At 42.2% G+C, this 12,150-nt stretch overlaps 1 protein-coding gene across 3 annotated transcripts in view; it reads right to left on the bottom strand.

The window, feature by feature from the left end:
• Nucleotides 1-12,150, bottom strand: part of AHCYL1 (adenosylhomocysteinase like 1) — a 78,140-nt gene that overhangs the window by 55,124 nt on the left and 10,866 nt on the right. For 2 of the 3 annotated variants that reach the window (XM_075335747.1, XM_075335745.1), the window contains exons 2-5: nucleotides 10,898-11,009; nucleotides 3,704-3,847; nucleotides 3,492-3,592; nucleotides 3,301-3,403 (exon numbers count right to left, since the gene is read on the bottom strand). In XM_075335747.1, coding sequence (XP_075191862.1) covers nucleotides 3,301-3,403; nucleotides 3,492-3,592; nucleotides 3,704-3,847; nucleotides 10,898-11,009 — 460 coding nt within the window. The remainder of the gene's footprint in view (nucleotides 1-3,300; nucleotides 3,404-3,491; nucleotides 3,593-3,703; nucleotides 3,848-10,897; nucleotides 11,010-12,150) is intronic. The other variant, XM_075335746.1, reaches the window with a different exon arrangement.

Genomic DNA, 12,150 nt, shown 5'->3' with positions numbered 1-12,150 from the left:
AGACCTTTCTGATGCAGTACAACTATCTTGTGTTTTGTTGCCGTTTTCCATCTTGCCAAGGTGTATATACGACTTGTGATACGAAAAGAGAACAAAGTCCTGGAATTTATGATATGGCCCCTACATACCCTATACTCAACATCATTGAGTCTGTGTGGGATTACATGAAGCATCAGAAGGATTGGCACAAGACTACATACACACATCCATGAATATCTGTGGCTAGTTCTCCAAGATGTTTGGAACAACCTCTCAGCCTATTTCCTTCAAAAACAGTGTGCAAGTGTACCTCGAAGAAATTATGCTGTTCTTTAGAGTGCTCACACCAAATGTTGATTTGACTCAAATTTCCTTTGTTCATTCACTTTATTTTTTTTCAATTATCAAAATGCAAACTATTAACCTCTTACCGACATTTAACGTACTGGGTACATCCTGCCTCATGTCAGTATACTCACTGCCAGCTGCCGGGGGCAGTCGGCAGTGAATTCCACACATGTCAACTGATTTGAAGCTGACATGTGCGGCTATCAGGCATGAGTGGATCCTCTTTCTACTCGTGCCCATTAACCCCTTGCACTGCACTGTCAAAATGTGATAGCGCGTTGTGCGTCACAGCCGCGGTAACCACTCACTCACCCGGCTCCATTGGAAGTCATGTGATGTGATCGGATGTGGATCCGATGGTTGCCATGGTAGCACAGGGTCATGTGATGACTCCTGTAGCTACCATGAGTCAGTTCCTCTTACAGCCGTCAGAGAGCCGTGTGTGAGAGGAAAGCAGCTTTTCTGCAGATCAGAGCAATAATGCAGTGATCTACAGAAATGACAGAGTGATCAGACTGCTGATCCTTATAGTCTCCTAGGGGGACTAGTAAAATAAAAAAAAAAAAAGTTTTATAAAAATTAAAAAAAAAAAAAAATAAAAGTTCAAATCACCCCCCATTCGCCCCATTGAAAATGAAAGGGTTAAAAAAAGAAAAATATACAGATATTTGGTTTTGCCACGTTCAGAAATGCCCGATCTATCAAAATATAAAATCAATTAATCTGATCGGTACATGGCGTAGCGGCAAATAAATTCCAAACGTCAAAATTACAGTTTTTGGTTGCCACAAAATGCAATAACAGGCAATAAAAAGGTACCATCTGAGCAAAAATGGTACCATTAAAAATGTCAGCTCGAGACACAAAAAATAGATCCTGAAACATGAGAACGTTATGGTTTTAGGAAAATGGCGCAAAAAATGTGCCACTTTTTGCACAAACGTCTGAATTTTTTTTAACCCTTTAGATAACAGTAAACCCATACATGTTTAGTATCTATAAACTCGCACCGACCTCAAGCATCACACCGACGCATCAGTTTTACCATATAGTGAACACGGTGAATAAAATATTGCCAAAACAATTGTGCAATCGCACTTTTTTTTTGCAATTTTTCCGCACTTGGAATTCGTTTGCTGTTTTCCAGTACACTATATGGTAAAACTTATGGTTGCATTTAAAAGTACGACTTGTCTCGCTCAAAATAAGCCCTCATATGGCAAGATTGAAGGAAAAAAAAAAGTTACGCTCTCGGAAGAAGGGAAGCAAAAAACAAAAACTGAAAAATGGAAAATTGCCTGGGCGTGAAGGGGTTAACTTTTTTTTTTTTTTTTTTTTTTTTTTTAAAGCAATTTTACGTTGCAGAATTTGTTCCACAAATGCCTAATGTACAAAAGTAAGTGTATGTATATTAAAAATGAGAAATATTCAAAATGAGTAATAGTCCAATACTCACCTCTGAAATCCTCCGCCACTGCAGCAGAAATCCATCTTTCCATACTAAGTTGCAAAAATGGAGTCATGCCCACAACAAACAATGACCACTGCGGCATCACATTTTTGTGTCAACTACAGCATATCATCACATTGCGGTCAAGTATACAAAGACTGACACTGAGCAGCTTATACACCGGTGGTTTAAAAATAACGAAATATGGACTCTCTGGCTTCGGGCTGACTATGAACAAGCTTTTTCAGAAAGTGGGTCACTAAGTGCTTGGGGCTTATAGACTGGCATGAAGGAGGGCATTCCTGGGATGTTTGTCGGAATTCATTGTAAGATCAAGTTGGGGATTAAACACCTCCCTCAAATGAAGAGGCATAATTCTGCCTTATACATCTGCTTTTCTGGAAGATATATAGCTTGATTATTTTGTAATCATTAATACCTTATCTTTTACACATGCTGGTGAGAGAACAGGCAAAAGCTTTATTGTTTTTTATTTTAAGGCACCTAAAGAACCTAATAAAATACTAAGAAAATCTATTTAAAAAGAATCTGTCAGCTATTTAATCTGAGAACAGCATAATATAGGGCAAAAAAAACCTGATTCCAGTGATGTGGCACTTGCTCAGCAAGTTGCTGTAGTTTCTATAAAAGCAATATTTTATCAGTAGGAGATTATCATTAGAGGACCAGGTGTCATGTGCCAGCAGTCCTACTAATCTGTTTAACTACTCCCCCCACCACTGATTCGCTGCTTGCTAAAAAACGTATAGTGTATACAGGAAATTGCCAATCAGGGATGTGGGCAGGGTTATACAAAGCTTAGCACTGCTACATCTACAGAGAAAACAGTGGAATCAGATTTTTTACACCTACACCATACTGCTCTTAGGCGGGCTTTGCACACTACGACATCGCAGGTGCGATGTCGGTGGGGTCATGTCGAAAGTGCCGAACTTCCTGCGTCGCTCTCGACATCGTAGTGTGTAAAGCCTAGATGATACGATTAACGCGCGAAAAATCGTCGTAATCGTATCATCGGTGTAGCGTCGGCGAATTCCATAATTACGCTGACGCGACGGTCCGATGTGGTTCCTCGTTCCTGTGGCAGCACACATCGCTCTGTGTGAAGTCGCAGAAGCGAGGAACATCTCCTACCTGCGTCACCGCGGCTCCCGTCGGCTATGCGGAAGGAAGGAGGTGGGCGGGAAGTTTACATCCCGCTCATCTCCGCTCCTATTGGCCGCCTGCCGTGTGACGTCGCACGACTCGCCCTCTTAATAAGGAGGCGGTTCACCGGCCAGAGCGACGTCGCACGGCAGGTGAGTGCATGTGAAGCAGCCGTAGCGATAATATTTGCTACGACAGTTATCACAAGATATCGCTGCTGCGACGGGGGGCGGGGACTATCGCGCTCGGCATCGCAGCATCGGCTTGCGATGCCGCAGCGTGCAAAGTACCCCTTAGATTACATAGCAAAAACCTGCTGAGAAAGTTCATTTCAAACACACAATCCAGTCACTTACCTGTCTCCGCCAGGGCAGCAGCCACTTCATTTTGAGTTGAATAAATATTACAAGCGGACCACCGACATTGAGCCCCAAGTGCACACAAAGTCTCAATAAGAACCTAAAAATGAAGACACAGTATAATTGTCAGATATATCTATACCCAAAATGTCTACTATTACTATCACCAGGCGTTCAGATAGACTAACCCCAGTCTGAGCAGTAATGTGTGTACATCCCACTATCTTCGCTCCTGCTAGTGGTTTCTCCCCTTGTGCCCTCTTTCTCAGAGAGATAAGAGCTGTCATTTCTGTAAATGAAAAATAGATAAATACGGACTATTTCAGCTAATGATAAACTCTATTTATCTGTGTAAATTAAAGGTCTCCACCGCGGCATCTCCACAAACATGAGGAGTCACCTTGCTCTGCAATCTCAATCTCTCTCCGCCCAAACTCGGCTTGCTTAACGTTCTTGACACAGAAGTCGCTGCTGCCTTTCGAGGTGGTTTGTTGCTTGTCTCGTGGAGACATCTCATCATCTGAACTGTCTGTGTAGGAAGCGACTAACAAAAGAACAAAGTAAAAGAAATATTACATCCAGTATACTCCTTCCAAAACAAGATATATTAATAAAGAAAACTTTAAACATAGTTTTTAGGGCACAATACTGTATTTTATGGATGTGCTGTGCCTGATGGAAAAGTTACACTTCAAAGAATAGAAATCACACGACTTTTGGAGCCCAAATAACAAAAAGTTTTCCAGTTTTAAAATCCTCCTTTCACCTGGCTCATTTTGTTTAAAAAAAAAAAAAAAAATAATAATAATATTCGCTTTACTCCCTCTCCCCGGGTCCAGCGTGGAATATTCACTGCTGCTCCAAGTGTCCGTTATTGTCAGTGTTGATGTTACACGGAGAGAGCTGCAGCCAATCACTGTGGTCAGCAACTTGAGCGACTCAGGCAAAGCCACAGAGCTAAGTGATTGGCTGCAGTGTTGCCAACGTGACACAATAACAGAATAACAGATAATGGGGGCAGTGGCAGGGACTTAATGGACCCAAGGAGGTTTAGTAAAGCTCAGGGGGTTGTTTAAACAAATGGCATGGGGACAGGGATTTTCTAAAACAGGAAAATCTTTTTAAAAGGAATCTGTCACCGGATTTTTGCCACCTTATCTGAGACCAAGATAACGTAGAGACTGAGATCCTGATTCCAGAGATGTGTCACTTACTGGGCTGCTTAGTGTAGTATTGATAAAATCACTGATTAATCAGCAGTAGATTATCGTTAGAGGGCTACTTGACCTGCTGCCAGGTAGTCCAGCATATTCATGAGCTCTGTATAACTGCAAGATCTGCAGCAGAGAAAACATTGATTGTATCAATATGACAGCAAACAGCTCAGTAAGTGACACATCGCTGGAATCAGGGTCTCCGTCTGTACATTATGCTGCTCTCAGATGAGGTAGCGAAAACCTGCTGACAAGGTCCCTTTAAAATGTCACCTCCTGAATATAACACAGGCTGCTACTAATCAGTGTAAATGAGATTTATCCACTTAGAATCTTTTTTTCTATGAATTAATAGTATACAGTGGCATGTAAAAGTTTGGGCACCCCTGGTCAAAATTACTGTTATTGTGAACAGTTATGTAAGTTAAAGATTAAATGGTCTCTAAAAGGCATAAAGGTTAAGATGACACATTTCCTTTGTATTTTAGACAAAAAAATAATTTATTTCATCTTTTTCTTTGGGCTGATGCAAAAGATTAGTCACACTTAGAAATTTGTGTGGTCAGATAACTCTGACCAAGGTATGGCCTCTCATGGTCTAAATGAATCCGAGTTTTTCCTCCTTCTTGTGACCCTTGTTGACTGTTTAATTACAACCCCCTTTTTTCTGTTACTCCTTTTTCCCCATTTGTTTTTTATTAGTCTTTATGTCTTATACAATTTTTGTTTGAATTTGTCTGTAGGTCATTTTAATATTGTTCATGGTACGATTTCATCATCAAAACCTTCTTGGATTCTTGGGAGCGTCGGATTGATCCCCGACATGCGCACCAATAACCCGAGGAATTGTAGGAAATCTGGCCGTATGCGCATTAGATCCGGCGCAATACCACGGTCACGTGATCGGATGTAATGCTAACATGTTAGTGGCCATCAGGAATTCATATTAGTAGTCTGTCTTTTAAGAAATCCGTTAAGATATCAGACGGTAAAAGTTTAGTTTAGATTAGCTTGTTTTTCGGAAATTTTCCCAGACACCTGGAGTTATAGTTCTAGAGAGAAAATACATGTTTATAGTTGTGACGACATGGACACCCAATACCTCTCATGGGTTAAAGTTTCTTAACATTCAGCCAGACGTATTGTTCTATTGTGTATTACCTCATGTTTGCTTAGCTATTGTTTCTCCAGACCCTTCCAGTAACCATTGTAATGTAGTTGTGTATTGCTAATGTGATTACCTTAGTAGCCATTGTCGAGTCTGTGACTTGCAGACTTCATATAGATATCCTCAGTCTTTCTATGCACACCAATTAAATGAACATTATCCATGCAGCTTGAGATTCATTCAATGGGAGAGGCGATCTTGTCCAACCAATCAATGAGGACGCAGTGTATCCAAGTGGAAGGCTGTGGCTATAAAAGGGATTTCTTTAAGCCACCAGGTGGTTGTTGATGGATGTTGATGGATCCAGTCTAAGCTCTTAGGAGCTGACTAGAAGATCAGGATATCTTATGGCTTCAATCTAGGGACTCCGGTTCCGGTTGGTGACCATATCCACAGCCTAGGGATTTCGACTCCGGCTGCCAGGATTGTATCATCATACCAGGACTACCTAAGGAGGACACTCATGTTGGGACAGTTCAGTCACCTGTTACAGACTTTGCAGACCTCAGACAGCTTCCTAAATCTGGCATTATTCCTTTCTCGGTGGGTGCCCGCCAAAAGCGGGGTGCTGCTGGATTGGAGTAAATAGCCCTGGAACCTCTGAGGCATGGACATTCTAAATCCCTGGTGAGCCAGCGGAAGGGTGAGACTCTGTTGCCTGTTACATTTGTGTTTTGCTGGTTATGTGTTATGTGCCGTTAATTGTTTGGGGATCCAATAAAGTCTAATTATTGTGATTCCCTCACCCTGTGTTGTCTGAGTAGTGTTACGCCCACGGTTAAGGAGGCCGGCGTTCAGTTGGGATGAGCCCTGAGCCACGCTGTCTTTCTAAAGGCGGCGGGTTTTAGCGGACGAGAGCACCCACTGAGCCCCGTGTCTCCACAATAGTATCACTCAGTACCACACAGTTTTCTTATCAATGTTTACTGAGAATATGCATGTTTATGTATGGTAAAACATCTGAAACGAGGAACTTTTGGCATGTCTCATCTGGTGACATATTTGTCCGGTGTAGATTGACATCTGAAGAGTTGGCCACTTAGAAGAGGGATGCTATATTGGACAAATGGAACCTATTAGAGTTTGTGTAACAATTAGTTATGTAAGCAATTTGTTTTCAAGTGAGATATAGACTGGTGAAGATTACAGCGAAGTCAGAAGCCTGCTTTACCTGTGGATTAAGAGAAAACGCCCATTTCACCACAGTGTGGATCCCAGGAGTTTCTCTGTCTTTGCTGTTTTTGCTTCTCACAGCTGATGTTTCTGGGCAGATGATGTGTTGCTCCTGGTGAAGTTTTTGTTTTCCTACGTAGTGTGTAATGTAAGTACTTTACCTTTGTGATTCATATTATGCAACAGTGTACACAATATCACACTATTTCCTATTTTCTGTAATCATTTAATCATTGTAATAAAATTAATCACTTTCTTTAAAGCCGTATCCGATCCCTTTAAATACTTGGCAAAACACCAGAATCACATGTCCTTTGTAAAGGTCCTGTTAGGCAGCATGGCATTTACACTCCTCCAATAAAAAGCAGGCTGTAGATCCGCAAAACAATCATTGAGGAGGGTCACCTCTGCTTACAGCGCTGCAGGACCCATACAGAATCCATAGGTATCTGTATCTGGCACTTTAAGGCGGGCTTTGCACACTACGATATCGCAGGTGCGATGTCGGTGGGGTCAAATCGAAAGTGACGCACATCCGACGTCGCTCTCGACATCGTAGTGTGTAGAGCCTTTTACATACGATTAACGAGCGCAAAAGTGTCGTTATCGTATGATCGATGTAGGGTCCAACATTTCCATAATGCCGCTGCTGCGACGGTACGATGTTGTTCCTCGTTCCAGCAGGCAGCACACATCGCTGTGTATGAAGCCGCTGGAGCGAGGAACATCTCCTACCTGCGTCCCGGCCGGCTATGCGGAAGGACGGAGGTGGGCGGGATGTTTACGTCCCGCTCATCTCCGCCCCCCTGCTTCTATTGGCCGCCTGCCATGTGACATCGCTATGACGCCGCACGACCCGCCCCCTTAGGAAGGAGGCGGTTCGTCGGCCAGAGCAGGGCAGGTGAGTGCATGTGAAGCTAACGTAGCGATAATGTTCGCTACGGCAGCAATCACAACATATCGCTGCTGCGACGAGGGCGGGGACTATCGCGCTCGACATCGCAGCATCGGCTTGCGATGTTGCAGTGTGCAAAGTACCCCTAAGTCCTTACTCACCTGTTCTCTGCCTATAGTGGTTTACATCATTATATTACACCTTTGGTGTTTACTGGTGCTGCACTTTATCTTTATTGTGGCATTTTGTGTTTGTTATTGTGTGTTTTTAATGTGCTTGAATAAAGATGTGTTATACTGCACTTAAAAACTCTTTTCTATTGTATGTCTGTAAACTTTGCCCAAAGTGTCAGACATTAATTAACCTGTTAGGGTTATGTCTTGTTCACTATCATCATTGGGAAAGGCCAGGTGATGCAGATTTCACAGCTATATAAAACTCCAACCTCCTTTAACCTCGTGCCAATAAACAGCAGCTATAGAACGGTGGAGGTCAAGATTAGGTCTGTTAGACCAAGCTAAATTTCCGTAAGAGCTGCTTGTAAAATTGCTAGAGAGGCAATGTCACGGTAGGTACAGGGAAGTACCAATCGAACAGCGAAAGGGAAGGGAAACCTTGTGTCTAGGAAAGGGGGAGATGGTGACCCTTGACCAAGCCTTCCGCTGGGCCCTGGCTTCCCTCACCACCTTAGATAGGTTCCGCAAATATGCGCCAAGCCAGATACCTGACCCTGAAGTAGGCCCCAGGTAGGGAGCAGATGCAATAAGCACTTAGTCAACCCTACTAAGCTCTACTGAAGACCCAGGGATAACAAAGGGGGAAAGTAAACTAATAACTTATCTCCAGATGGCACAGGACGAGGAATTTCAACAACAACAAAGTTTCTCCAGATGTATACAAGCCGACTGCTTGCACTGAACACTTGTTAAGGGTATTAGACTTACCACAAGCACAGAATAAGGGGAAATGAGGGCATATAAAGACACCAATGGAAGTGCTAATGAAAAACATCTGAAAGGGTGAAGAACTCTGCAGAGTACTATATATAAAGGGATGAAAACCAAGCAGAGGACTTACATAAGATACCAAATACACCAAATAGGAATAATATAAGGTCAGGGAGGAGTTTGTGCATCCAAATGCTGTGAACTTCTATAGCCGGACACCACAGGACTGTCTGTCACCTGTCACATACCCCTGACAGGCAAATCAGAACCCCTCCTTGACCTTCAGGAAGATTTAGCATACAACATAGGAGTTGTGGTAAATTGGTAAATTGTTCTACTATTCAGAGACACCTGCACAAAAATGGCCTTCATGAAAGAGTCATCAGAAGAAAACCTCTCCTGCATCGTCATCAGAAAATTCTGCGTCAAATCTAGTATTCAAAAGAACATCTAAACAAGCCTGATGCATTTTGGAAACAAATGGACCGATGAGGTTAAAATAGAACTCTTTGGCGTCAATGTTTAAAGGTAAGTGTGCAAAAAAAAGGCACAGAATTTCAGAAAAAGAACGTCTCATCAACCATTAAGCATGGGGGTGGATCAGTTATGCTTTGGGGCTGTGTTGAAGCCAATGTCATGGGGAACATTTCACAGGTAGAGGGAAGAATGGATTCAATGAAATTTCAACAAATGGTGCAAGCTGAAGGTTCTACGATGACCCTCACAGTCCCCTCATCTAAGCATCATTGAAAATCTGTGGCTAGACCTCAAAACAGTAGACCCAAAAATCTCACAGAACTGAAAGACTTTTACATGGAAAAATGGATGAAAATCCCTCAAACAAGAGCTGAAAGACTCTTGACTGGCTACAAAAAGCATTTACAAGCTGTGATACTTGCCAAAGGCAGTGATCACTACGTGCTAACCATGTAGGGCGCCCAAACGTTTGCACCGGCCCATTTTCCTTTTTTGCTACTTTTAAGATGTAAAAGATGAAAATGTTTTTGTTTCACTAAAATACAAAGGAAATGTGTCATCTTTACCTTTATGCCTTTTAGAGATCATTTCATATTTACCTTGCTTAAAGGGTTATTCCCATCTCCAAGATCCTGTCCTAATATGTAGTAGGTGTAATAATAATAATAATAATAATAATAATATTAGCAAATACCTCTAATTAGAAATGTAGTATAGTTCTGATTCACTGTTGGTTACCTCATGTAGGCATTGCAGGACCTTAGGTATCCATGTTACAACCACAAGCAACTAACAACCTCTATATGCGTGGTTGTAACCATGGATACCCAAGGTCCTGCAATGCCCTGAATATGAGGTAAAATGACAGTGAATCAGGAGAACTATACTACATTTCTAATTGGAGGTATTTGTTATTATTACACCTACTACATATTAGGATAGGATCTTGGAGATGGGAATTCCCCTTTAACTGTTCATAATAAAAGTAATTTTGAGCAGGGGTGCCCAAACATTTACATGCCACTGAATGTGTTACAAAACGTTCATTTTTAAAGTGGTAATAAGTAACCATGGAACAATGTACGTGACTGACAGAAACTTCTTGTGATTACAGCGCTCTGCTTCCTTGTTTTTGACATTACTGACTGGGGCCTTACAGACACAGCTTTGGCAAATAACTGCACCCTAAAGATGTTATTTCATCTGCAGATTTTTCTCCATTTACTGTTGCCTATACATGAAGGCTCTGATCATTTTTATCAGGTTGACATTACATACACACTTTTTAGGGTCTTTTCTTGATGCTCTTCTTCACACACTTTTTGTGTTTTCGTTTGTACAAAAGAATGGAAAAATGTCTGAAAGTATTAACTAGTATCATTATTGTGCCAGCTATGATCTCGTGCTGCCTTCCACCATTCCCTAAAAGCAGAATGAAGTGCCTGGAAAATGGTGGTATGTAAAGGCAACCTAAAGGGGGTCTCTGGAGTCCTATAAAGGCAAATTAGTGGTGGTCTGAGAGATGAAACAGCCATCAAGGCTATTGGCTCTTCTTCATTGTGACTGTAGGTTCTGCAACTTGGGTTAACAGTAAGGCTATGTGCACACGTTGCTTTCTTATGTGCAGATTTTCCGCACATGAAAAGCATGTTTTAGCAGGAAAAAAACTGCTGAAAAAACACACATTTTTTATTGCGTTTGCATACACCCACATACATACCAGAACTGTAGCTGTCAGTGGATGACTGAGAGATCGAGCGTGACAGAGATCTGCGTCCCGTCTTAGTTGGGAACTTGCTGAACTCTTGCATGTCATCTGCAAACTGGATCTGCTTCAGGAAAGAGGCAAATGGAGACATAATTACTATTTATCAGTTCTAGGCACTACACAGATCATATTATATATAAAACTAGCTGTAGTACCTGGCGTTGCCCAGGATAGTATGTAAATATCTCTATCTCTCTCACACTCTCCCTCTCTGTTTGTCTCCCTGACTGTCTCTGTCGATCTCTCTCTCTCTGTTTCTGTCTTTCTTTGACTGTCTCTCTCCCTGTCTGTCTCTCTGTCCATTTCTCTCTCTCCCTTTTTCTCTGTCTGTCTCTAGCCATCGCTCTCTGTCTCTCTCTAGCCATCACTCTCTGTCTGTCTCTCTCTCTTTCACTGACTCGGTCTCTATCTCTTTGTCTCTCTCTTTCTGTCTGTCTCTGTATCTGTCTCTGTTACTGTGTCTCTTTCTATCCATCTCTATCACTGTCTCTCTCTCTCTGACTGTCTCTATATCTGTCTCTCTCTATCTGTCTCTTTCTCTCTGTCTGTCCATCTGTCTCTTTCTCTGTGTGTCTCTCTCTCTTCATCTGTCTGTCTCTCTCTCTCTGTATCTCCACCGAAATCATATTACCTCACACATAAGCTTCTTATACTGAGAATAGCCTTCGTTGCCTATAGCAACCAATCACAGCTCCTATTAATGACCTGTAGCTCCCAGCTCCATTGACTTTAATGTAAGCAGGTTTTTTGGAGAATAACTGTAAAGCGCAGGGTTAAATTTTGCCCTCAAAACATAGCCTATGACGTTCCCTGAGTCACATGAGGCGTCTGTGCAAAATTTCCTAATTGTAATTGCGACGGTGTGGATTCCTTTAGCGGACATACATACATACAGTTTTATATGTTAGATAATTGACAGTGTTTCTGTATGGACATCGCTTTTTATTTTTACACTTGACAGTTTTAGGCTATGTGCCCATGTTGCGTTCTGTCCCTGCAGAAATTTCTGAAGCGATTTGAACAGCACACGTGCGCTTCAAATCGCTGCAGAAACACTGCGCACTGAAAAGCCGATTTCTTGCGCTCTGGATGCAGCCCCTCCCATAGACAGAGCGGGGGCTGCATGCAAAGCGCATGAAAGAAGTGACATGTCACTTCTTAGAACGCAGCGATTCGGCAGTCGGCACAATCTTGATAAATTGTGC

This window comes from Anomaloglossus baeobatrachus, chromosome 2 (assembly GCF_048569485.1).
Source record: "Anomaloglossus baeobatrachus isolate aAnoBae1 chromosome 2, aAnoBae1.hap1, whole genome shotgun sequence".
Classification (NCBI taxonomy): domain Eukaryota; kingdom Metazoa; phylum Chordata; class Amphibia; order Anura; family Aromobatidae; genus Anomaloglossus; species Anomaloglossus baeobatrachus.
This window is presented reverse-complemented; position numbering and strand designations above follow the sequence as displayed.